This window comes from Xiphias gladius, chromosome 5, assembly GCF_016859285.1.
Source record: "Xiphias gladius isolate SHS-SW01 ecotype Sanya breed wild chromosome 5, ASM1685928v1, whole genome shotgun sequence".
In the NCBI taxonomy this organism is placed as follows: domain Eukaryota; kingdom Metazoa; phylum Chordata; class Actinopteri; order Istiophoriformes; family Xiphiidae; genus Xiphias; species Xiphias gladius.
Genome location: NC_053404.1, coordinates 22,108,288 through 22,134,364, shown reverse-complemented (window position 1 = coordinate 22,134,364; position 26,077 = coordinate 22,108,288). Strand labels below are relative to the sequence as shown.

Below are 26,077 nucleotides of genomic sequence, written 5' to 3'. Positions count from 1 at the left end.
GTATTTTCTACCATTCTTCTCTTCAGATCCTCTCAAACTCTGTCAGGTTGGGTGGGGACCGTCGGTGGACACCCATTTTCAGGTCTCGTCAGAGATGTTCAATCGGGTGCAAGTCAGGGTTCTGGCTGGGCCACTCAAGGACATTCACAGAGTTGTCCCTGAGCCCCGCTCTGGCTGTGAGCTCAGGGTCATTGTCCTGTTGGGAGGTGAACCTTCGGCCCAGTCTGAGGTCCTGAATGCTCTGGACCAGGTTTTCACTAAGGATGTCTCTGTACTTTGCCCCGTTCAGCTGACCAGTGTCCCTGGTCAGGGTTGAGGAGAAGCATGATGCTGCCACCATCATGCATCACCGATTGGATGGTATTGGGCAGGTGATAAGCCTGGTTTGGGGCCTGGTTTCCTCTCCCTTCTCACAGTCTGAGATTCCTTTTACGTGCGTTTCGTACAACCTCATAGCAGCTTTCCTGTGTCTTTCACTGAAGAGAGGCTGCAGTGGTGGTTTTCCTTTCTGGAAGTTTCTTCCATCTAGACACAGGATCTCTGGAGCTCAGCCAGAGTCACCATCGGGTTCTTGGTCATCTCTCTTACCAAGGCCCTTCTCCCCCGACTGCTCAAGGCGGCCAGCTCTATGAAGAGTCCCGGTTGTTCCAGACTTCTTACCTTGAAGTATTATGGAGGCCACTTGGCTCTTGGGAACCTTCAATGCAGCAGAAGTTTTTTTCTGTAGCCTTCCCCAGATCTGCGCCTTGACACAATCCTGTCTCTGAGGTCTGCAGGCAGGTCCTTCAACACCAAGTTTTGGTTTTTGTTCTGATATGCATTGTCATCTGTGAGACCTTAGATAGACAACTAAACTCACCACAGGTGGACTCCAATCAAGGTGCAGAAACATCTCAAAGATGATCCAGAGACATGGGAGGCACCTGAGCAAGCGTCACAGCAAAGGGTCAGTATACTTATTTCAATGTGATATTTCAGTCTTTGCTTTTTAATAAATAAATAAATAAATTCTAAAATTTTTTGTTGGCTTTGTCATTATTGGATATTGAGTTTAGATTGATGAGGGGAAAAAAATGATTTAAGGGATTTTAGCATCAGGCTGCAACATAAGAAAATGTGAAAGGGGTCTGAAGACTTTCTGAATGCGCTGTATCAGAGTGTGAGGAGGACGTGGCTGCAGCCTCATCACATGTGTGAATGGGAAAAATAAGAGTGACGTCTCTCTGGGGTTTTGCCTCAGTTCCTGTTTGACAAGCCCCCACCAACACACACACACACACACACACACACACACACCGTGTTCACTGGCTGAATCCAGTATTGCAGAGATATTCAGCAGCAGTCTGGACAGCAGGAACATTTCAGCTGACTGTCTTAATCACATTTCTCTTTGTTCAAAATCCATTTTTCTGTTTCACTTTCTTTCGCTAAGGTCCGACTGCTGCTTTCTGTATCCTGTTTCATAACATCACTCATTCTTTACAGTATTTGATGGTTTTCTGGAGGAAATGGTCAACTTTTCCATGGTTGTACAAACAACTTTTTGTTTTTATGCTGGTATTCTACATATTTTCCCACTGTTTTCATGAAACTGTATCATCACCTCATTTGGCCTCAAGTGGCCTTGACTGTCTCTAATATTTCAGTTTTCCTTTTTATTTAATATATCGTCCCGTATAAAAGACGTTCATTTTTTATCTTAAAATCATGTTTGGAAAGACTTGTAGGTCTAAATTTGAGGACTCAAAATTCACGTGTTGACAGCAGCAGAATATCTTTTTTAATGGAGGCCGTACCAGTGTAACACCGGCTCCTACAGAGAGCGCTGCATCATGGGTAGCCTTCATGGTGCTCGGGTAGGAAGGCTGAAGGCTCGTGTAACGTGCTTTGGAAGAAAGCATCTGACTGTCCTGACAAGTCCAAGCTGACCCAGGACCGGGAACCGCTTTTGCAGGTGATAAGAACTCTAAAAAAAGACAAAGCGACAAGTCTGAAACCCCCAAACAAAACTGACACGACCGCAACCCCCACCCTCACTACTGTGTACCTCCAGTCATTCGTTTTTTGGGAGTAATCATGCTCTAAGTTTCAGGATGTAGGTCAGGTGGCTGTGGGCTGTACCTTTAGACCTTTTTTTTTGCATGCCGAAGATCATGTTTTTCAGTGTACCCACGTTTTTACAGAGAGCTATCAGTGGATTACTCTGATACTGACGAAAACTGGGAAAAAAAACCCACCATATTTATCAAGCAGGTTCTGCAGATATAAGGAGCCTCTTTTATCTATGATTTCTAAGAGGCTTTAATGGTCGTCTCATGGCGACGGACATCAGAGACCACGGCATCCTCGGAAAGCGTAGGTCGCACCGAATCTAAAAATACGTGTACCGCGTCTGTGCGTCCAGGTTTGACGGAGTTGTGACGCCGAGAAGGAGGGCGATTTTCGATGCGAGCTGCGGCCGGCGAGCGCTAAGGGCCTTAAAGCGCCCCGGCGTCGTCCATGAGCTGAGTCACCGCTGGGGCCTCGGCTGTCGCCCGTGTTGGTAAAGGGGCCAAATCCGCAGCTGAAACTAACAGAAATTAACATCCGTGCACCCGAGCCTTTCTTTTCTCTTTTACCAGACCAGTGTTGGGAAAAGGGAAGGCTGTCTTAGAATCAGGGCCCTCGTGTGCCGTATTCAGGCCATTGACCAAAAAAGAAAGAAGAAATATATAAATTTAGAAATGTTATTTCCTCTTAAAAAATTTAGATCCCTTAACTCCTTTTACAAAAACAGATGAAGATAAAGAACTGAAAATTCAGTCTAGCATTTCCGTCGCTGGTCTGTAGCAACTGGAACGGCCTTCTGGGTAGCGTAGTCTCTTCGCCCTCTGCAAAGAAAAGCCCTGAATCACATTCACTCACACGGATGTGGTGAAAATAAAAGTAAAATCTGTTCTCCGACTCTGTTCTGAGACCCCCCCCCCGGGAACCAGACTACATGATATCAATCCTTAATTTAATCTGACTCAAATCACAAGAACAAATGGAGCAAAACGAGCCTTGATCGTCCTGCTCACGTTGTGGTTTTAGTGATAGACTCTGACTAAGGAATGAATTCATGTGATACTGGGTGTGATACTGGTGGAAGGCTCTCCAAATCCCGCGGGACTTGCTCCATCTCTCCGGCTTCCCTCCATCCATTTTTAATGAGCAGCTCGCCCCGAAAATCTCGCCGGCTCTCGTTTCTTCCTACCGGCGAGAATCGCCCCAGGATTTTTCCATTTGTTTTTCCCATTTACCGGGAATTATTCCGCCTGCGCCGCTGCGACCGCTGCTGCTTTTATTTCCGCCTTCTTCAAAAGGCGGGAAGCAAACTGTCGCTTTACTTTCTAATTCGTCGGTTTAATTGTTTTTCATCTCGAGAGGTGAAAGGCAAATGAGAGAGTTTTGAGAAATGAAAAGGAGCTTCGGAACAAATCATCCAGCCGGTAATAATTGTCTTCATCAGAAACGACTGTCGCGGGACTATTTATTTATTCTTTTATTATTATCATTTCTCTCCTTCTCTTTCCTACTCACGGTCCAGGTCAGGGCCTCTGGATGTCTCGGCTGAGGCTGCAGCGGCCTTCAAGCTTCCCATAAAGACAGTTTCGTCTCCTGGAAACAGCCTGTTATTCAGGATCTTTCTGAAATATATCATTCATTTACCATCACGCTTTTTTTTTCTTTTTTCCCACCAGGTGCGTTTCTGTCTGTTGGTTTTTTGTTTTTTGTTTTTTTGTTTTTTCATTTTTTTCCGCTTAGAGGCGGAAAGAAACGCGTCTCCGTCTCCGTCGGGGGGGGTTAATGTCTGCCCGGTTCCGCAGACGTTGGCCGTGACCCCCCCACCCCCCACCCACCCTCGCACCTCGCTCCACGTCGCCTCGCATCCATATTGATGCAGAAACGCTTCCCCCTCGGGAGCCCGCGACACGCAAACTGCGGCTCGGCTGGGGAAAAAAAAAAAAAAAAAATCTGCATGAGCTTCATTAAAAAACCTCAACGAAACTACAGTTCGATGCCGCGACAGAAAAAAAAAAAACCCCCCGCTAATGAAAAAGACCCCGTCAGGCCTCGGAGGTGCATCACGACGGAGGCTGCGCTCCTGCACCGGAGCCTTTAAAAAAAAAAAAAACTGTCATCAGCATGAGCTGATCTGGAAAAAAAATCTGGCAACATTTCAGGGACAAAATGGGCATCAAATACTATAATACTAGTACAATACTATACTGCGAACTAATAGGCAAGAAACGTGTACATGTCAGTACCGATAAATATAATATTAATGAAGCACTATAAAGCTATAAAACGGCTACAGCACCAGGCAAAGTATAAGCCTGTGAAAGTACTTTTAAATATCATAAGGTCACTTTAAAAAAAATGGCATGTCCTAACATAATTATTAGAAGAATGTAAGTGGCATTTAAATTTAGAAAAACAAAAGAAAATCAGCTTTGGACGCAGCAAAATGTCCAGAGCTCCCACGAGATCAACCCTGTCTACCTGTGTGCTGTTGTATCAGCCCGTGCTTGGTTTAAAAATGGCTCCTGCGGCATAAAAACAAGATCTGGTTTCATCCCTGGGAAAAAAAAAAAAAAATGTTCACATAAAAATACCATAAAACGCAAAATGAGTCTGAATAAAACCAGCCCTGCGGCGCCGTAGACTCCTACACTAAAATATTGTGGCAATATCACAGAAATATTCCAGTTGCAATCAGAGTTTTCTTCCCATAAATCCCCTTAATACACAACTTGCTCCGCTGTTTTCTCACTTTTGTGCTTAATATTTCGCCCGGCGGCACGAAAAACAGGATCCTTACAGGAGGATTATGGGATATTAGTGTCATTGAAATACCATAAAACACAAAATAAGTGTGAGTAAAGCCAGCCTAAGCGCTAGAGAATTATTAAGGACGTGTCCTGGGGAATTCTGGTCAAAATCGCCTCCCTGGATTCCTTTTTTTTCCCATTATGGATTCACACCGTTCTTCGCTCTTATCAGCCAAAATTTGGTTTGGTCTGGTTTCCTCCTCACATGGTTATTTTTCACACTGGACCGGACTAAAATGCAATAAAGGAGAAGAAACGTGGTAATGGAATCAGCCCAGGGCCCAACAATCTAGTTCACAAGAGGATTATCAGGTAGAGTTGGGGGGGTTTTTTCACGGTTGTGTTGTGGTCATTTATTTTTTGTTTTGTTTTTTGATTTATTTTTAATTTCATTTTGGGTTTTTTTTTTGGTTGTTGTTCTTTTTGTTTAAAAATGTATCTCCTCCTGCGTAATTGAAGTAAAACCTCACTGGAGGATCAAATATGAACCACAGAAGAAAATCTGGTTAAAATCCTTGTAGAGGCCCAGAAACTTCTCTACGGGAATGTTGCAGGAATATCATAGAAATATCCCTTTATTAAGAGCTTTTTCTTCTTTTCTTCCCCTTTATCCCCAAAGCATCCACATTTTTTCACTGTTGTGTTATTATTATTATTATTTTGGTTTGATTCTTCTTCCAGTATAAAAACAAGATCTGCTTTCTTCTTCACGTTGAAGTTATTAAAATACCACTCAACCCTAACAAGTCTGGATAAAATCAGCCTTAGGCCCCACAAACGTCAGTCTCTTTCCCGTTTCAGATCCTCATAATGTCCACGTGCTCCTTATTATAAATTATTATTAGATTCAGTTTGGTATTTCCTCCTCTTTTTTCATCCTTCCTGTAGGATTATGGGATATTTGAGTTAAGACATAAAAGTCAGGGTGAAATCAACCCCACAGAAGCGCAGACTTCTCTGCAGGAATATTACAGGAATATTGTGGAGGCGTTCAATTTCCATTATCCATCCCTAAAATATCCACCTTTGCGCTGGTGTCTGATATTTCCCCGCTGCAGCACGGAAACGAGAATCGGTTTCATCCTTACGGGAGAATTATCAAAATACTGGAGTCACTCACAAACCATAAAACGGAAAAAAAAGTCGGAGTAAATTCAACCTTGCAGAAGCACAGACACATTACAGGTGCATCATAGAAATATACCTTTTTATAATCAGACTCCTTGGGAGTTTTTCTTCCCACAGATCCCAATGAAATCCGCCTGCTCATTTTTATAAGCATTTCTCCGGCAGCATGCAAGATCTGGCTTCATCCACGAGGAGGATTATGTGGCATTAAACTACCACGAAAAGCACAAAAGAAGTCTTTAAAATCAGCTTTCACGCAGGAATATTACAGGAGTCTTTGGTGTAATTTGTCCTCCTGCAGCATGTTTGCATCCTGCCATGTTGACTAAATTATAATAAAGACTTCGGTGTCACTCCTGTGGGTTGATCGGTCAATTTAAGATCGAATGCAAATTGTTTTAAAGGTCGCGACAGCGTGGATTATCCTTGTTAGACTGAACAAACACCTTCCACATCAGGACAGTCAGCCCGTCTCCTCCTCCTCCTCCTCCTCCTCCTCCTCTCCATCAATATAAACTGAGCGCTGAGACGCGTGGCAGCTCAGGGACTCTCCCTCATTAATAATGAATACACTCCGAACCCCGCTCTGTATGTGAGTGTGAGGAACAAGCGTCCATCATCTTGAAGGCAACAAAGCCAACTCAATGTATATTAACCACAGTTTTACCCCCTGATCAAAATGACAGCACACACTTCTTTTCAAACATTAGTCATTTTATTTATTTACTCTTTGTCATTTTAGCAATCATTTATTTATTATTTTTTTATATCTCAGTAGGCCTATAATTTGTAAAGTATCAATCTTGTGTTAAAACTGTCTGGGATAGACTATCTATAATAGAGCTTTTTTTTATTTTTATTTTCTCAAAATCCTTTTGATATACATATTCTCTTGTTAGATGATTTTTGGAATAAATCCTTTTTTTTTTTTTTTTTTTTAAACTCTTTTTGTTACGCAACATCCCCATAAACAAACAAAGAGACGAACCCACAAACAAATAGAAGTACACATCTTTTTGTCAGAAGGCAGTGGAAACTCTGTCTGCGCCTCAGCAAAGAAATAAACAACCTCCTCAAATTTATTTACTGTATTTATGTAGTTTATGACGCTACTGTACTGTTGGGACTCAGCTTTTTAATCTAACATACAGACCTAAAATATATCACCCCCCCTAAGGTCGTCTAGTATGAATCACTGGCGTATGAAAAGGGGGGATGTGCTAAATGGCAACAGTCTTATCGCTCTTCAGCCACAGTTTTATTTTATTTCGTTATTTATTTATACATATTCTTTTAGCTACACTGGCCATGAAGTCACGTCTTCGTATTGCTTTTCAAAAAAAATTGAATTTCTTTCTTTCGTTCAGTAACCGCACGGCGGGACAGAAGAATGGCGGGAAATCAAATCGCCGAAATGAGTGGAGTTCGATCTAACGTGCTTCTGATTTGCACGTCGAAAGCATCCGTGATGAGTTTCCATGAGCCTGGCGTGTCCTGCGGCGACTTACACTTTTAACTCGTCCTCGTGGGATTTCAGGAAACGAGCACAACGTCTGAAGACACAAACTGATTCCAGCAAGAGAAGAAGCCAAGTTTTCTACATCTACTCATGGCTTACTCCATAAAAGACGTTTAACCCAAACTCCGATGACTTGGTTTTAAATTCAAACACATTTTCTACTTGAAGGGAAAGTTTTTTTTTAATTGATGAAACAAGGATCAAAACGCTAGACCAAAATTTTGCGACTCGCTAACCCGAACCCTTCACTAACATAATAGTCTTTTAACTGCTAAACTGACCTTTTAGCTAACCAGACCTAAAGTGGTTTAGCTGCTAATCCAAACTGTTGGCGTAATCCGTCCGTTTTAACTGCTAAACTGATGTAATATGTAAATATGTTTTAGCTGCTAAACCAAATTCTTAGCTAACCTGACACAGTCCTATTCAGCTGCTAACCCAAACACTGTCTGTTTTAGCCTCTAAGCTAAACTTAACATGCTTCAGTCTTTTTGAACTGACAAACCGAGCTGTTAGCTAACCTAACCTAGTCTGGTTTAGCTGCTAAATGAAACTGTTAGCTAACCTGAGCTAGTCTGTTTTAGCCACTAAACTGAGCCATTGACTAGCCTTCATCAATCTGGTTTAGCCACTAAACTGAACTTTTAGCTAACCTGAAACTATTAACGAAACCATTAGCTAAACTAAACTGTGAGCTAACCCGACTCCATCTCATTTAAACATAAACTGAGCTGTTAGCTATCTTATCCTAGTCTGTTTTAGCTGCTAAATTAAACTGTTAGCTCACCTGACTTAATGTGTTTTAGCTACAAAACTCTGAACTATTAACTAGCCGTCATCAATCTGGTTTAGCCGCTAAACTGAGCCATTGACTAGCCTTCATCGATCTGGTTTAGCTGCCAAACTGACCTGTTAGCTAACCCGAAACTACCTCTTTTAGGGGCCTAACTAAATTGTAAGCTAAAAGGACTCCGTCAACGACGAACATCTCACCAAAAGTGGGAAATTGTTGTTCTGCATAACAGCAATATTCAACATTTCAGAGTTTGTGCTCATCTCCTGAAATGTTTTGAGACTGTCTGAGCTGACTTCATGCAGGTTAACATCCGTCTAAACCGGTCTTTAATGGGAAGCAGGATTTATACTCTCGACTACATCCCTGCACCTCAGGGCTTGGCGGCGAGGGGGGGGGCGGGTAAGGCTATGGTCACACCAGAAACCGGCAGAGCGAGATTTCGTCAGGTGGTGTTGATTCTCTGAGTGATAGCCAGCTCAACACGTCTACTGCAGGCTCACGGCCGACTGTAAGCCATGCTGCATGGGTCAAAGGTCAACACTGTCATTGCAGCTCCGCTTTCTTTGTCAATGCCACGCATTCACCCGCGGCAGTTGACCCGCACGGGTCAAATGCCGCCGTGATAAATAAAAAGCTGGTGTGACCGTGGCCTGGGCACAATAAACAGCCAATAAGAATACAAATATTAGGCTACGTCGCCATCAAGCATTCAGTCCATCAAACCCACCAGGCTCATCAGAGTCAACTTGGCGCAATAAAAAAAAAAAAGGAAAATCTGTCCTTGGTGGAAATGAGGCGACCGGTCCGAGATGGGCTCTTGGCCTCGGCCTGTCTTATTGATTTTGTGGAGCTAAGCTCGGCCTGGCGTTACACATGAAGACGTGCCTTGGGCTATATGGGAACCCTAGCATATAGCCTGGTACGGTGTCAGCGCCCGGCAGTCACACAGTGCTGTCTAGGCCTAGCCTACTAAACATCAATAATTCACGGTTGACTTTAATACTGTGTAATTCCACGATTGTAAGTGGGCAAGAATCCATCAAATTTTCATCATTGTCATCATTTCAGCTCAATAGCACGGTGAATATTTCATGTCATCGACCTCCAGGTCAGGTCAGCGTGTGATTGGATGAGCGCTCCGGGAGCGGGGGGCGGGGGTTGGGGGGGGCGGCCTGCAGACGTCCCAGGAAGGCAAACCAGGCGGCCGTACAGTGATGTCGTAGTAAAAATCCATCTTGGGTGTAGTTTTCTGGTGATGAACTCAAACTCAGTCCTTGAAGTCGTATTTTTCAGTATTGAAGAGTAGCTATCACTCTTTTTTTCTATTTTCTTTTTTTCATTTGGGTTTCTCCTTTTTTTATTCTTCTTCTTCTTTTCGCTTTGTGTTTTCATTTTCCTCGTTTCCGTTAAAACGCCAGCCAAGTCAGTATGGTGGGCAGTGCGGTTAGGACCAAGGCGAGGCCCCTGGCGTCGGCGGATCTGGGGGCTCCGTTGCCGCCGCCACAGAGTTCAAACAAACTCCCACGGAAATCCAGGTTGCGGGACTCCTTTTTCAGCTTCTCCCAGAGGTCCGTCGCACCCTCCTGGCAGTCGGCCAGCGCCGTCGTGGCACAGGAGTGGAAGTTATCCCAGTAACTGGCAGGAGAAAACACAACAAGCGTTAACACCACAAGCTTATGACTGCAGTGGGAGGCTGGTTTAAAACCGGACGCCACGGCCACTCGGGAGGCAGAGCCAAGAGTGGAAGTCGTCCCAGAATCTGGCGTCGCGGAAAACAACGCGAGGAGAAGGCTCGTGAGGACGCAGCCGGTGAAGAAAACAAAAACCGAGGCGGGCGCGGGGCCTCTCAACATATCGCTCCGCTGCTTCTCCACGAGCGCTGAGCGGAAAGATGTTTCGTATAATTAGAAAACCCAATGTTAAACCTACTCGAGACGCTTTCAGCCAGAAACGAGATGAAACGCAGCAGGCCCGAGGTGGCTGGACCTCTCCGGGTCGCTCTTTACAGGCCACATCAAGCGAGGAAAGCCTTCCAAAGCTAAAGGTCGGGCAACTCCATGAGGATGTAAAGTGACCAGACTTTCTTTCCCTGTGTTGTTAACAACAACAATAATAACTGAAATTAGGGAAAAGTTGCTTCACCTGCTCCAAGTAAAACGGCTGAAATTTGGTTCCAGGTTCGAGACGTAAAGTCATTACAGTAATAGCCCCCCTCCCCCACCCTCCATCCTCTCCTCTATTTTCGTATCCTTCTTCTTAGCTTTTTATTCTTCTCCTCCACCATTCATCTCTCCTGTTTTTCATCTAAATTCTTCATTTTCTCCTTTCTCCCTCCTTCCCTCTCTCTTTCTATTCTTCTCCTTCATTGTTACCTTCTCCCTTTTCTTCATATCCTCTATTTTCTCTTTTTCTTAACGTTTCCCTCCTTCTCTCTTACTTCCTCTTTGCCCCATTTTTTCTTTCCCTTCTTCCTCTTTTTTCCCATTTGTTTGTATTTTTTTTATTTCTCCTTTTTTATTCTTTGTCTTTTTTGACTTCCTCTCTTGCTCTCTTTTAATTTCCACCTCTCATCTGTCCATCTGTTTTTTCCTTCCTCCTCCCAGTTAATGTAAAGCCGACACCAGCCTGCTCACTGACGCATGCTGCAACACACACACACACACACACACACACACACACACACACACACACACACACACACACACCGTATCTAATCCAATCTTCCAATCTGCTCTTATTGATGTTGACCTCCTGAACCGAGTCGTGTCGATGCTACATCTCTGAGCAATTAACGTGTGTGTGTGTGTGTGTGTGTGTGTGTGTGTGTGTGTGTGGATTAAGGAGCCCCTCCTGCCACGCCTCGACACCGCTGTGATGGAGCTGTCACTGAATTAAAAAATCCTCTGTGTGTGTGTGTGTGTGTGTGTGTGTGTGTGTGTGTGTGTGGGGAGGGTGGGGGCCTCTTGCCGCACTGTGCCATCTGGTGCCCACCCGGTTTGGATGGTGGGATGAACATGTGGAGGGGGGGGGTCAGCTGGATAGCAAGACCCCTGCCCCCAGTTTCTCCCCTCGGGGGTTTGAGCTGAAATCATTCCTATCGTTTTCTGTGACAACTCTCAGCTTTCAAAAATAAAAAAAAAATAGAAAAAATTAGGCCTTAAAAGAGAAAAGATGGTGAAATAATTAGGCTGCAGTGAAAGTGAAATGGGAGGTAGGTCTCTAGCTAGTGGTCTTTTACAGATTTCCATACTCCCAACAGTATCTCAAGTGTTTATTTTTGCTATGTTGCAGTAGAGTTCTGTTATGTTAGAAACAAACTGCAGAGCCACAGGAAACAGAGGAGCTTTTAGATGACCAGGGGTAAACTCTGCCTGAGAGGTCAAATTCAGGGAATACAAAGCCCCAGACGGGGGGGGGGACTGGTTTTATTTTACCTGAATTTGAATGTTTTCTCAAGGAGACAGCCGTGACTAGATTAGATTAGTTTTGTGCCTCCTCGTGAGGAAAACATTTCCCGGATGATACAATCCATTACAGCGCATATCCCTCTGATGCTGTACGCGTTTGCACGCCGCAGGCGTTTTACCGCAGGTGTCTGTGTTTATCTGGCTGTGGCGAGAAGAGGAACTGCCCAAATCCCATGAGTCAGAGTCAAAACCACCGCTGGAAAAACTGTCCCCAACACCTGTCCGAGCTAAAGTAATCCTGAAACAGATGCTACCTCAGTGGACCCCCCCCCGATGCTGATTTAAACTCTGGGGTCGTTTTTAGAGTTTAGCCTTAGTTTTCCGTCCTCACGCGACTTAACGGCCACGACTGACCAGACTAACGGAGAATGAATATCCTGTAAAGCTTTCATTTCTTCCCGTTTTTGTGTTTGTCCTCCACAGTTTCGTATCTTTTGTGGGCACAGATTAACGGGACAGGACGTGTCTTTGAGGCGATCAAAGGACATTTTGTCTTTTCAGGCCTCTGTTTGCCGCTTCAGTCCACCTCGCCCTAACGGCGAGATCGTCCCCATGACATGGTACCGTGAGGCGTGTGAACGTACGTGCAGATCTTGTGCAGGTTCTCCCTGTCGTCCAGGTCCTGGGGATAGTTGGCCATGTTCTCCCCCAGCTGAAGCAGACAGTCTGAGAAACCTTTAAACACCGAGTCACATTGACCAGCGCTGACCAGGACCGTCTGCAACACGGAAACTGCGAGGAAGAGAAAGAGGGAGGTAAGGAAACGGGGACGGAGAGAGGGGAGAGAGAGAAGAGGGATAGTGGGAGATATTTATTTAAAAGGAAACAGGAACAAGCTTCTCTGCTCCATGCAGGAAAAAGAGAGGCCTCTGACTGGACACATCTTGTTTCCAGTCATTGCATTTGTTTTTCCCACCGGATGAACAACCACATATTGAGGTTAACTCTGGCATTGAGAGGTGGACAATCTACACACGCAGTTCGGCCGAGAAACCCGCCCCCGAGGTCAGATTTAAATGGCCTCCAGGTCTGTATCCACTTGAGGTGGACATTAAAACCAAATCAGGAGCTTCAGAAAACACTTCATCGGCAGATCCATCTGAGGCTTCTGACTTTGACACCGAAGACTGCGGGACCTTTTCTGCTAACACTGGTCGTCCCCTGGCCCCAATTACTTGTGTTAATTCGGCTAAATTCATCCACGACTAAGGAGAAATGTTGGCAGTGTGTGTTTAAAAACCATCAAATGAACACAATCTGTGGTTCCGTGGAATCTTCCAAAATCAGCGTTGGTTTCGGTTGATTGACAAAATTCTAACGCAATAGAAAAAGATTTATTTTATACAGTACAACATGTCAGAGTTCGTCGGGTGCAGGACCATGAAGTCCGGGACTTGAGTTGGTCGCAGTTGTAGTTGTTAAATTCTAAGAACATCATTTTTACTCGTAACATGAAGTCTTTTTAAATTTCACCACTAGTACCACAACAGCTTGTCGTCCAGCTTAAACCCTCGTGTCATGTTTAAAGAGAAAGATGCCGAGAGTGAGTAGATTTTCGAATGGAGTCCGGTCTGCAGTCTAGACCGAAGCTCGGCTGTGACGCGGGGCTGCGGCTCTTGATTAAATCTCAGTTCGGGGACCTCCTCGGTGTTAATCTGACACTGATCCATTAATTCTTAATATTCGGCTTTAAAAACTTCCACCAGCTGCTGTAACACTGTTTCCACAGGCGTCTGAAATGACACCGTCCATCGATTTCTTCTGCCGCAGTGTGGCACCGATCGAAAGGCTCGGTGGACGCCCGCTGCTGAAACATACAACTGAATAAGCACCTCTGTGACGGTGGCGCTAAACGCTGGCAACTACATTTATCATAAAAGTGAACACTGAATGGCAGTAGACTGTACGACGCTACCTAATAAATCTTAACGAACGGAGGCAGCGTTTCACGTGCGAAATCACACGTGAAAACGTCAAATTCACACGGGCACATGCAGTTTTTACGTATGAAACACATGTATGAAAACATCACGCGATGGGGGAACGTCTGTGACCTGCGTCGTCCCACATGGGAAAACACGAAACATGCTGCTGTCGTTTCCCTGTGAGGTTCGGACTGAAACACTTGGTTTATTATAGTCACATTCCAGCTCTGTCTACATGAGATGGAGGAGTGTGTGTGTGTGTGTGTGTGTGTGTGTGTGTGTGTGTGTGTGTGTGTGTGTGTGTGTGTGTGTGTGTGTGTGTGTCTAATCAGGCAGTGTCAGTCACCTCCCTAATTCACTTCAACGGAGAGAAAATTCAACGGTAAAACACACCACGGGTTGCCAGGTCTGACACGCTTCCACCCCCCCCCCCCTTTCACACGCATGCACTAAACACGACACACACACACACACATGCCCCCTTTATATGACCTTTGTTAACTCAGTGTGTGTGTGTGTGTGTGTGTGTGTGTGTGCATGGTTTGTTAAGCAGGGGCTCGGGCTGATTGATTGGTTTGGATAATAACAGGCCTGCTGTCCGGTTCCACTCGATCAAACCGTGGACTAACACAGCATGACGTGTAGGATGAGACACGGCTGTTAGAGGAGGACGAGTGTGTGTGTGTGTGTGTGTGTGTGTGTGTGTGTGTGTGTGTGTGTGTGTGTGTGTGTGTGTTGGGGGGGGGGGTCTGTCCTGATGAAAAACTACACAGTTCATTTACTCAACAGAAACAAACAAAAAACTCAAGTGAAGGTCCACTTTCTAGCTTTTATGGTCAAACTATGTGACTACGTCTGTTTCCACGGGTACTGAGGGGTGACGGTCCCACAGGTGACGTCGCAGCGTCCAACGGCCGCCATGCATGAGCAGTCAATGGGCCTTTCGTGTTGCTAATAGCATGGAAAGGCTCTAACACTGACTGCTGAGTGTCCGTACTGTGCTTCTCCATCTATTCTATCTATTGAATGTCTTTTCCCGGAAGGGGTCCCTCCTCTGTTGCTCCTCCTGAGGTTTCTTCCGGTTTTTTTTTTCCCTCTTAAATGGTTTTTTTTTGGGGAGTTTTTTTTTCCTGATCCGAATCGAAGGCCTAAGGAAAGAGGGTGTTATAAGCTGTACATATGTATATCTGTGATATTGAACTATGTGAGCTAACAGTCTAAAAGTCAGCGAGCTGACTCACTAATGTCCATTGTAGAGCAACAACTGCCTAAAGAGAGAAATAGACGCTGGTGATACGTGCGGGTCTGGTTTTACTTGACCTAAGGAGGCTTTTTCTTGGTGTGAATGAATCAGCTCTTAGCTGGGTAGCATCTGGTCTGTCAGGGAGAGGCCAGCAGGCTGAGCTCGGTGGGTCTCGCTCTAAAACCTCTGCCCGTCACCTGTGGCGTGCCACAAGGCAGCGTCCTGGGCCCACTCCTCTTTTTGTTTTACATAAATGAACCGCACAAGTCCTCTGCTCTCTCGTGCAGACGACTCCGGCCACTACTGTACTTGATAAGAGCCGAGATGTTGCTACGGTGGCTGTAAAAGCACCCGGCGACGTAAGTGCCAGAACTAGATGTCCAGGCAGGACAAACCTGTCTCCTTGCGTTTCCATACAACTAAACTGTGACAGCAAATACGTTTTTGTATTGTAGGTCGGGGGTTTTTGCCTGCGACCAGGTTGTTTTTTCTATTGACATAATGAGGAAATTTTGTTAATTTGCTTATTTGACAAGTCACTTACGTTGATACTGGACGTATCAGTGAAACGTTCATAGTCAACGTGTTTGTTTCCGATCAAAAATCTGATCCTGCAGCACAACATCCACCAGCAGTAACTCTATCCTCATTAAACTGGTTTACGGTTCTGTTTAGACTCTCACGGCACCTGGTTCAGGTTCAGGAAAGATCCTGGTCTGGTTTAATACAGAAAAAGTTCACAGTGACTTAAGAAACAACCTGTTTATTTACACTGAACCAAAACCACCATCTTTCCCGAACCTTAACCTAAAGAGCCGTTGGTGCCTGAAACACAGGCGGGACTCCGGATGGGAACCTGGTCTCTGGAGTCACAGTCGTCCATCCACACATAAATGTGCAGCTTCATTCATTAAGGAAAAATGCGTTACCTCTGAACATAATCCAGCCGGAGACTGTGTTTCCTACAACACCTACTAGCTGTTGCAGTTTAGTTGTAAAGAAACGCAATTTCTGGACCATCCAAGAGCTACTTTTGTCTACGTAAAAATGCCGAAGACCTGCGGGAACGCCTGCGGGAATTATGACTGTTGACTGCAGAGGAGGCAGTCGGGTGACATTGTCATACGGCGACCAAGTCCACAGAGGGAGGAGGTCGACAAACATCGGGTCGGTTTGTGGTTTCCTGTTTCAACCGGCGGTTTCCGTGTTGTTCTAACCCCAAACGCGATGTTCCCCGAAACAAAACAAGCCGTTTTTGCCCCTAAACCCTGAACTAACATCAAAGAACTGGTCTAGTTTGACGCTGAGACAAATCACCCTGTCCGGGACGTCGTGGGCCTGGAGACTGGCCCCGTTTACCGACCGACTGGTGAATACAGCAGCGAGTTAGCCTTTGCTGATTCAATGGGCCGCGTGGGGTGTATTTTACCACCGGGACAACCGTGTGCCTATAGTGCTCGGTAGCATTTTTACCGCCCCAGACACACTTTCCAATCTTTCTGCGGTGGGGAGTTTTGCACCCTGCATCCCATAACAGTCGCCCGACTGTGAAGTCGCTTAACGCCTTTGGCGTCCAGTGGACTCCCGGTATTTCCTTCCGTCGCGGTTACCGCGGTGTGTCTTCCGCATCGCGGTACGATGGTCCGGTATTATACTTCCCGTGCGTTGAGGTGCGAAGTTCCCTCCCGACCGGCCCCCTGCGGTGAGACGCCGCTATGGGGACGCACGCACAACCTGCCCCTGTGGTGAGTTCGGTGTGACGCCACCGTCGTTTGTTCACCGTAGTAGCTCTGCAGTTTTCCTTTATTGTTCCCACTGGGCTTTTCTTTGAAAAATCAGCAATGAGCCTTTCATCTCTTTTGTTCTGAGATATCACAGCTATTTTTAGTATTCCACCTTTTTAAAAATTGCTATTGTCGTAACTGTGTAACGATATTTTAGGTATTTTTATTAGTATTGTGATTTTTTTTATTGAATTTTTTTTTTTTATTTAAGGTTTTTGACTTTTTTTTTATTGAATCTGGGGCGTACACTGGCTCATCAGTGTTCCTGTAACCTTCTTGTAGTGTCTTAAAGCTGCATTTCTATGAACCTTACAGTGCTCGCCACGCTTTTAAAAAAAATTCTTGCACGCTCTGAATCCTTTGGCTTTTTTGTTTTTTTCTAAAAAAAATTGTAGCATGTTAACGCGTCTATTAAAGGATTAATGCTGCGAAATATATTTTTCTTGTGGCACGATCCTGTTGTTTGCACGTTTTAAAATCCCCTCCTGCGACTATAATATCTCTACAATGCCTTGTGCATGTAGCTGCACTGTACTCTTCTAATATTGAACCTGTATGGATGAATGAGAGCCAAACGCCCCCTCCCCTCCCTCCCCTCCCTCCCCCATCTCCCTCTCTCTCTCCATCGTTTCTCCCGGTGTCTCTCTGCCACCGTATGTTGGAGGCATTACATCATCTCTGCCTCCCTCTCTCTCTCTCTCTGCACCACTTACATTATTATTCTCGTTATTATTATTTTTATCTCCTTCGATCAAACGCGGGCCGACCAGCTCCAAACCGGGTCACATGAATGAATTGGACCCCCCCCCCATTAAAACAGCCCTAATAGACTCATCGTTTCATTCGCGTAAAATCAGCCTTTATTGACCAAACTCGACGTTTCCCTTCAGGCCGTTTTAATTCTTCACAACATGGATTTATTATTAATAAAGATTTATTCGCGGTAAAATGAAACCGAGGTCAGTCACGCGAGAAGTGAACCGTTTTTTTCTGTTTTTTTTGTTTTAGTTTTATTTCTGGTTTATTTGACTTGAAGCCTTAAATTGTTTTCTGCATTTTTAGGCTCAAACTCCTCGTTTTTTTTTTCTCTCTCTTCTTTTCTGAAATTAATAAATAAAATAACCACTTCGCGTGTTTACGTTTTGTTTTTATTGACATTTTCTTGCATCATCCGTCCGTTTTTCAAACTCGTTTATTCGTTTTTCGTCACCTCTGTCTTTTCATCCCCGATCCCCAAATCCGTTTTCTCGCTCTCCTCCAATATTTTTGCAGATTTTTCCTCCCTCCCTCCATCTTTTTCTTTTTATTTTGTTTTTCTTTTTATGTCTTTTTTGCGGGGAGGGGGGGGTGATGTCTGTTCGAGGTAAACCAGGACAGTCCCGTCACACGAACACGAGCGGGTGCGCGCACAGCATTTTCGTTCCCGCCTCCCATCGGAGCACGCTCGCACCCATTCACCCCACCTCCACACACACACACACACGCACACACTGTTGCCTGCAGTGCATCGATGCCAAAAGCAGCGTGTTGTAGCTTCCACAGACACACCCACCTCCGACACACACGAGGCCATTTTTCGCGCGTAAAAATAACCCAAAAAAAAAGAAAAACAATTCACCCCCCCAAAAAAAATACATACAACATATGAAACTCGTTTTAAAATCATTATTGACAATAATCTGTCGATATTCAAAGGGTTGAATATCACGTGTTTGAGCAGAAAACAGATTTAAAACTCCACCTTTTCCTGTTTCTGTTTTTTTTTTCTTTTCTATTTATTATTATTTTTTTTTTTTAATGGGACGTTCAGGTGTGAAACCTGCTGCTGCAGCGCGCCAAACCTCCGCTCCCGGCAGCCAATCACAGCACCGCGACAATTCAAATGAAATAAAAACAAATTTAAAAAAAAAGATTAAAAAGAAAGGACTGATAACAAGATGAAGATCCGGACCCAAAGATCCGGAGTCCGCAGGAGGCGGATTGGGACCGAGATAAAAAATGAAAATGGGGGGGGGGGGGTTACTGGCGGAGGGGGGGTATCTGAAATGCAGACCAATGAATCGATTTCGTTCGATTTCCCTCCGTGTAATAATTAGTCAGTCAGCGGCTTTGGATTTTCATCCTGGTCTGGTCTCGTTTGGGTCCGATTCGGGTCCGGAAGCCTCCGAACGGGCGACCAACGAGCCGCACACACATCTATCTTTCCTCTCCATCTAATCCCTCATCCACCGCTTCTGTTTCCGACACGATTTGACTCGTTTCCGCCTCCTGAACCTTCTGGACCGTGAATATCAAACCTCTCTCTCTCTCTAACAATAGCGCCGAGGAGGATCCTGCGTCTTGAATAATTCAGTGTTTCTCTGTGCCACCATAACACACACACACACACACACACACACACTCGTGCAGAGCCCTCCTCCACAGCGTCGTTATGCAATGCAACAGCAGAAAAACAACAATCTCCATATTTCTCTCGTTTCAGCTCGGAGATTTGCAGCTTTTCGTTTTTGTTGCTTCCAGATATTAGACGGATCCAGAAGGAGCGGGTTTTTCTCTGCTGCTGCAGATCCGTTTCAGCCCCCCCCCCCCAATAAAAAAAAGCTGATTAAACGTGATTTTATTATTAAACGTAAAACAAAAAAAAATCGGCAGGTTTATTTGTTTGCACGAGGCGGGCGCACGGCCTCGGTTGCGCGCGTGCACGCCCAAAAGAAAGAAGGACGTAAAGGAGCTTTTTTTTTTATTTATTTTTTTTTTTCGACCTTCGTTGTTCGGAGCAGCAGAGTTAAAAAATAAACCCAGAAAAAAAACGAAAAAAAAAAAAAAAACCAGCAGGAAAATAAAGACGAAATTAAAAACGCGATCGGGCTGTTTTCGCTTTCCCGCCTCCGGTTCTTAATCCCGGGCAGCGCCGGTGTGACGGCGCCGCCGCGTCCCTGCGGCCCCGCACTCTGCGGCGACCGGCACCGCGTCTGTCAGGGAGAACCGGCCGGACCCGGGTAAGCCGGCGCCGGTCGGGCACTTTTAGAGCCTCGTTTCTGCAGACGCGGAGAAAACGGGCCTTCTTTCCCTCCTCCGTAGCTGCTCTAACCGGAATAACAACCGTCCGCATCCACTCGAGACCCAAACAACTGCTTCTGTCCTTGAACATTAAAACTGGAAAAGAAATGATTGTTGTTTTTTTGCGGGTGAAAAAAAAAAAAAAAAAAACGCAGGAAATGTCTCCAGTTTGGGACAAACCGAGGGGGGGGTACGGGGGGGGGGGCATTCCCCTTGTTAGCACACACACACGCACACTCACACTCGTGTCACGCACACACTCCCAGTGTGTAGCCCCGTTGAAACGAGCCGCCGCTCACATGCCTCCACTGCCCCGTTCCGGCCCGAATCGACGGGGACGAGAGGCGGAATCGGCGCAGGGAGGCAGCCGGACTTCCCGGAGCCGCAGATCAGCCGGCGGGGACGAGACGTTCAAACAGCAGCAAATGACAAGAACAACCGCAGCAGCCGCGTTTTTCTACCTGCCGCTACTAGTTCAGAATATTGGACGCGTTCATTTGGCTGGAACACGATTTTTTCTGGCCTTTTCAATAAAACGCCTTTTTTTCCCCCCGGACAGAAACTCAGACGGAGCCCCGGGGCCGCTGCCTGCTCCTCCGCTACATCTGTCTGTTAACACGGGGACGGGGACGAGACCGGGTCCGGCCGCTCACCTATGTGTAGAGCTAGGAAGAGAGCGAGGCATCTGGAGGACCAGGTTACTCCCATCCTCTGCGTCCTCCTCTCACCATGAGAGCGGAGACTCGGAAAGTTGGAGAGCAGCCGCCGAGGAGGAGCCGCACATTCCCCGCGAAGCACACCCGCAAAACGGCTACATCCAGCACCCTCCTCCTCCTCCTCCTCCTCCTCCTCTTCTTCTTCTTCTTCTTCTTCTCCTGCTCTTTTACTCTTCCTGTCTCTTTCCTCTCTGTGCTGTCCTTCCTCCGTCGTGCTCGCCTCTGCGCTTCCCCTGTTTTTACGCGTCTGGAGAGGAAAAGAAAAAGAGAGAGAGAGAGAGAAAGCCCCTCCTCTCTCTCTCTCTCTCTCTCTCTCTACCTACTCAACCAGGCCTCCACCCCCCACCTCCAAGAAAAAAGCCCCATCATCAGCCAAATTCTTATCAACACATTTTGTGTCATAGCTGATTTGGCAGAAATCTGGTTCGAAGACCTTTAGTCACTGATTTCAGTTTCTGTTGAGTTTTATCAAATTGATTTAATTTTCTTTCTCTTTTTTCTTTCCATTATTTTCCATTATCGATGCGTCTGACAGGTATTTTTTCTTTATAACAATCGATCGATTTCTCAGTGAATAAAATGCCAGAAATTAGTGAAAGGCGACATTGAGATATTCAAACAGCTTCTTTAGCGTGTGTGTGTGTGTGTGTCTGGCGACGCTCAGGTTGTTGGGGTGACTGACCTTTGACCTTTACAAGAGAACCGCGTGCAGCTGCAGCGAGCAGCCGAAACCCGACCTGAAACAGGTTCGCGCGAAGGAGCAGGCCTCGCGTTTGGCCGACTGCCTCTGAGCAACGGGTGAAAAAATCCACCGCCTCGCCGGCGGGACGCTCCGGCCCCGGCGACACCGCTTCGGGCGTGTTGAGGTCCGCGCCGGACTCGGCCCTCGAACGACCCTGACGAACGCTGCAGCGTCTGAAAAGCGTTTAAGGATCAGACTTGTGGCTCCAAAGTGTCTCACGTAGAGCTACAGGCCTCGTGTCCCCTTCTCTACGCCGGGAAAGAAGAAAAAGAGGCGACACAGTTCTACCCGGTTTATTCGGCTCAGTTTCCCTCCTGCTCTTTCTGACTCTTGGGTCGTAAAGTTTACAGAGTTTTTCCTTTCCAAAGGAGACCGGGGTCACGGCTCTGACGAAGAGCGCTGAGGAGCAGGAACCCTTTTAGTTTAGCTCCATTATTTTGGGGGGTCCGGGGCGTCTGGTATTGATGATGCTGATCCTGGCCCTGGTCTGACTTGGTGTTGGAATCGAAACCAGATTTTGCGGTGTGGCCTGGTGGTGGTGCTAGAGGAGAAGTCAGAGGACACACACACACACGCTACAGGGACGTTGTGATTCCGTTGGGCCCAGAAGTGTTTGGACAGCGCGTCGCCGCGCTGGACCTGAAGCGAAGCCGTCGAGATGCGGTCCGAGTGCAGACTTTTCAGCTTTGGGTCAAGGGGTTTGACTAAAAACATCACGTTGACCGTTTAGGAGCCAGAGACGCGTTCACACGTAGAGCCTCATTTTTCAGAGGCTTCAGCAGTGATTGGACAAACCCAGATAACAATAAGTAGAAGGATTAGTTTTAATACTTGGATGAAAATCCTTTGCAGGTCTGGAACCCGATGCTGAGTTCCCTCCCTTCGGATGCTTTGCCGGGACTTTTATCTGCTTAGTTTGTCGTGAAATAACGAGGCCACACCTGGACAGGACGCCGGGTGTCAGTCATTGTCCAATCACTGCCGAGCCTCTGAAAAATGAGAGAGGCTCTGAAAATGACAAAATCCGACTGGGCCCGCATGCATGAACGCCGACGCATGACGGATGGAGGAGAACGCGGATGGAGAATGTAAAACGAAGCAGGGATCAGAGCGAGAGAAGGGGATCGTATGACGACCGAGATCTCACACACACACACACACATATTCAATCCATCACGTTACCATTCCTGCAGGGTATTCACTGCGTGTGTGTGTGTGTGTGTGTGTGTGTGTGTGTGTGTGTGAGAGAGAGACGGGATAAAAGGAAAAACGAATGTGGGGGATCTCGTCTTCTCCTCCTCCCGCTGACGTCAGGCGAATCTGAAACAAACCAACTCTCTGCTGCTGCTGTTGCATATTAACACAGATGTTTCCCTGAGGCAATGCAGTGCTGCAGCAGCAGGAGGAGAATCCACACACACATGCTCACACACACACACACACACACACGCACACGCACACACACTCACACACACGTACAATAATTGGTCTGTTTTAAATTGACTCAAATTTGAAAACATTTCCCTCCTGGACAGACACTAAATGGTCATCCGTGTGTGTGTGTGTGTGTGTGTGTGTGTGTGTGTGTGTGTGTGTGTGTGTGTGCGTGTGTGTGTGTGTGTGTGAGTGTGTGTGTGTGTGTGTGTGTGTCCTTGTTGTTTTGAGTTTCTCACACACACCCCAGTTCCGACCCCCCGTCCGACCTCTTTTTTTATCAGGGGCTTTTTGGTACTGGGGGTTTTCACACCTCCCCCACCTCCCGCCCCCCCAACCCACTCTCTATTTGGTTGGGGTTTTTCCCCTGGGGGTTTTGGCCCCTGGAGGAGTCTGTGAACCAGGAGGAGAACCCCCCCCCCAGAACCCATCCTTGCCCCCACCCAGCAAGAGCCGTGGTCTGTACTGTCGTGAGGAAAAAGTCAGATCCTAGGAAAAAAGACCCAGTGTGCGGGGCCCACCATGTGTCGTCCTCAGTCAAAACAACCCAGAAAAGAAACGGGGTGCGATACAGCTTTACTGATAACGTGTTCCTGGCACCCACCAGAACAAACATCTCAGAGACCCAGTCCTCTCGTCTGAGGGGCTCCGAGCAAGAGTCAGAGGGGCCTCCCGAGGGGACCTGGAACTCGGTCTGGGGATCTTCTCCGGGGAACTCAGGGAGGGGGAGCTCCGAGGAATTTGGGGCCTCGACCTTCCTTCTTCCTGAAATAACCGGAAACACACAAGCACGAGATCATGTGTGTGAATCACCTGTGTCCATTTGTTTTGACTTTTTTTTTTTTCTGTCACTTCTGCAGCTCGACCCGCCACAGCAGGTTTAAACGCCCCGCCTGTCCCGTCAGACGCTCCCACATTTCCTTTCAGGAATGACGTCAAATCAGCCTCTTTTTTTTTTTTCCAATTATCCAGTTTGAACGTTGCATCACTTTTTGAGCATTTTTTTTAATCCGGAGATTTAACTAAGGGGCGTAAATCACTGAGGTTTCCACCGAGGTCGTGGCCTGGGGCTGGAGGTGGCATATAAAGGACACACCATTCGTAATGCATCATAAGTATGGATTTGGGGGGGGGGGGTCTGTGGGTGGAGGTGGAGGCCTGTCAGCACTGGTGGTGTCGGCCAAATGGCTCTTTAAGAGGAAGTAGAGATTACATCACAGCAGCAAATTCTTCAATGGGACTCTGTGTGTCTGTGTGTGTGTGTGTGTGTGTGTGTGTGTGTGTGTGTGTGTCTGTGTGTGTGTGTGTGTGTGTGTGTGGGTGTGTGTGTGCGCGCGCAGGCTGCAGCATCATTTATCATCATTGCCTCCATTTGTTTTGTTTTGTTTTTTTTTCAATCGGTGGCGCCATCTGGTGGTAGAAACGCGTAACAGCAGCTTCCAGAGCAGAGCAACAACTCAGCTCCAGTTTTTTGTCTCATTTTTGGGCATTTAAAAAAAAAAAAAAAAAAACTGTGGGCACAGGAGATGGACAAGCGTTAAAAGCATCGAAGCTAAAAGCATAGACGGACTATGAAACAAGAGGCCCCCCCCCCGGGGCACATACGTGTAGAGGGCCCCCGACCCCCCCTTCATCGGTAGTCCTTTTGTACGTCTCTCTGTGGCTGCCTTGCGTCCATGTGTAGGGGTTTTGCCTCATTTTGCTTCTTTGTGCGAGTCTCTCCAACAAGAAATGCAGACAAACAGAGGCCCGACGGGCCCGGGGGCCTCCAGGCCCGTCGGGCCCCCACCGGGCCCGTGTCCGACAGTCCTTGTCAGTAATCCATCCAGAGTGGGGGAAAAGACCCCCAAACCCGCCCCCCCCACCCCCAACAATTCGAGAGCCTCGAAGGGGATTTTTTGTGCCACACGTTGCTCAAGTCCCGTTTTTCTTTCTCCTCTTCTAAAACGACTTCCACTGAATCTTATCTTCGCTTGAGACAAAAATGAAACCTCTCTCGCTTTTTCTTTTACCTGCTGCAAAAGAAAACCGGAATCTTTTTCTTTGGCTCTTCTTGAGGCTCATCTTCTTCCCCCTTCCTTCCTCCCTAGGTGACCTTTGACTTTGGACCTAGGCCGGCCTGCTGTGATGTCGAAAGCGGACGGAAATGTGCGGCGAGGGTTCCTGCCTCCGTTTTTCCCTTCTTCTCTCTCCGTCGGTTGCCGTGTCGCCGCACGGCCTTTTTCCAAACCCAGGAACATTCGCGGCCTCCCGGGCGACGACCGGCGGAAGCGTGATTAAATTCGGTCCGGATGTGCGGCCGTGGGGCCCGCCGTCGTCCCTCGGCCTTACTCCGTCTCCTCTTTATCAATTAGCCGTGGCTGTGAGCGCAGCGGGGGTTTTCCCGTCCCGGCAGGATAATTACAGGGCCGCCTCGGTACAAAGCGCCTGTTGAGGGCTGGCGCCGGTGACTCACCACCGGGTGTTGACTCATACTCCCGCGGCGGCGATGATCCGTTTGCTCTGCTGCTCCGAGAGACGCTCGACTCGTCTCTGGACCAAACCTCGGAGGAGTTTTCTCACGTTTAGACAAAAGGAGAATAACTCGATATCTGGGCTTCCCTCTCCTCTGCAGTAAACCTCTCCTGCTCTTTGATGCGTCTTCTTCCTCTCTCCTTGTGCTTCTCTTTTGCAGAGACCCCAGGGATGCTACATCTTTGCCCTGACCCTTGACCTCTGTCTCCTGGCTTCGTGTAATGTCGGCGAACTTGGAGATTAGGTTTATTCCGTGGATTCCCGCGCGGTTCTCTGGAGGAGAGCAGCTAAACGTGCAGCCCGTCAAATTTTCCCCTTGTCTCTCACTGCTCAGCAGATTTTTACGCGGAGTCAAAGAGATTCTGGACGAAATCCGGTTCTAGCGTCGTGGCCTCGGAGCAGCCAGTGTTTTCCGTCTGAGGAGCAGAGTGACCTCCTCCGCTCTCACTTCCTCCTGTTCTCCTTCCTCCTCTGTTTCAGAGACAAGTTGACCTGCACGGCTCAAACTCAACATTTCATGTCAGAGAGATCTGACCTTTCGTCCTTTTGCCTCCCGTCTTGTCCCTTTCTTCTGTCCCTCTCCTCCCTTTGCTGTCCTTTGTTTCAGATTTGTCCCTTTCTTTAATGTCCTATCCTCCCTTTCCTGTCCATTGTTTTTGTCCCCTGATTTTTCTCTGATGTCCTGTCTTTTTATTTCCTGTCCTCTCATTTTTTCGTCCCATCTGTTCTTTTGTTTTTTCTTTTTGTCCCTTTCCCTCTCTGTCTGTCCTCCTTTTGTCCACCTTTCATTTTCTGTCCTTGCTGTGTATTTTTTTTTTTTAATAGTCGTCTGTGGGCATTTGTGCTGTTATTTTTTTCTTAGACTGGACAGTAGAGATGTGTCAACAAAATGAGAG

General features: G+C 46.8%; 2 protein-coding genes across 21 annotated transcripts in view; one reads left to right on the top strand and one right to left on the bottom strand.

The window, feature by feature from the left end:
• The window catches only part of LOC120789870 (NACHT, LRR and PYD domains-containing protein 12-like), a 1,168,582-nt gene that overhangs the window by 928,869 nt on the left and 213,636 nt on the right, over nucleotides 1-26,077 (top strand). The window lies entirely within an intron of this gene.
• nrn1a (neuritin 1a) lies at nucleotides 9,703-20,509 on the bottom strand. Its single transcript, XM_040127117.1, has 3 exons — nucleotides 20,429-20,509; nucleotides 12,348-12,495; nucleotides 9,703-9,931 (listed from the first exon to the last, which is right to left on the bottom strand). Exons 1-3 carry the CDS (start codon nucleotides 20,481-20,483, stop codon nucleotides 9,703-9,705), a joined length of 432 nt encoding a protein of 143 aa, XP_039983051.1. The 5' UTR covers nucleotides 20,484-20,509.

Excerpts from the sequence above, each read along its gene's own strand:
- nrn1a (XM_040127117.1), bottom strand. The coding sequence starts at position 20,483 with ATGGGAGTAACCTGGTCCTCCAGATGCCTCGCTCTCTTCCTAGCTCTA. Across the intron at positions 12,496-20,428 it reads CTTCCTAGCTCTACACATAG|TTTCCGTGTTGCAGACGGTC; the intron begins GTGAGCGGCCGG and ends TCTTCCTCGCAG. Across the intron at positions 9,932-12,347 it reads AACCTGCACAAGATCTGCAC|TTACTGGGATAACTTCCACT; the intron begins GTACGTTCACAC and ends TTCTCCTGCCAG.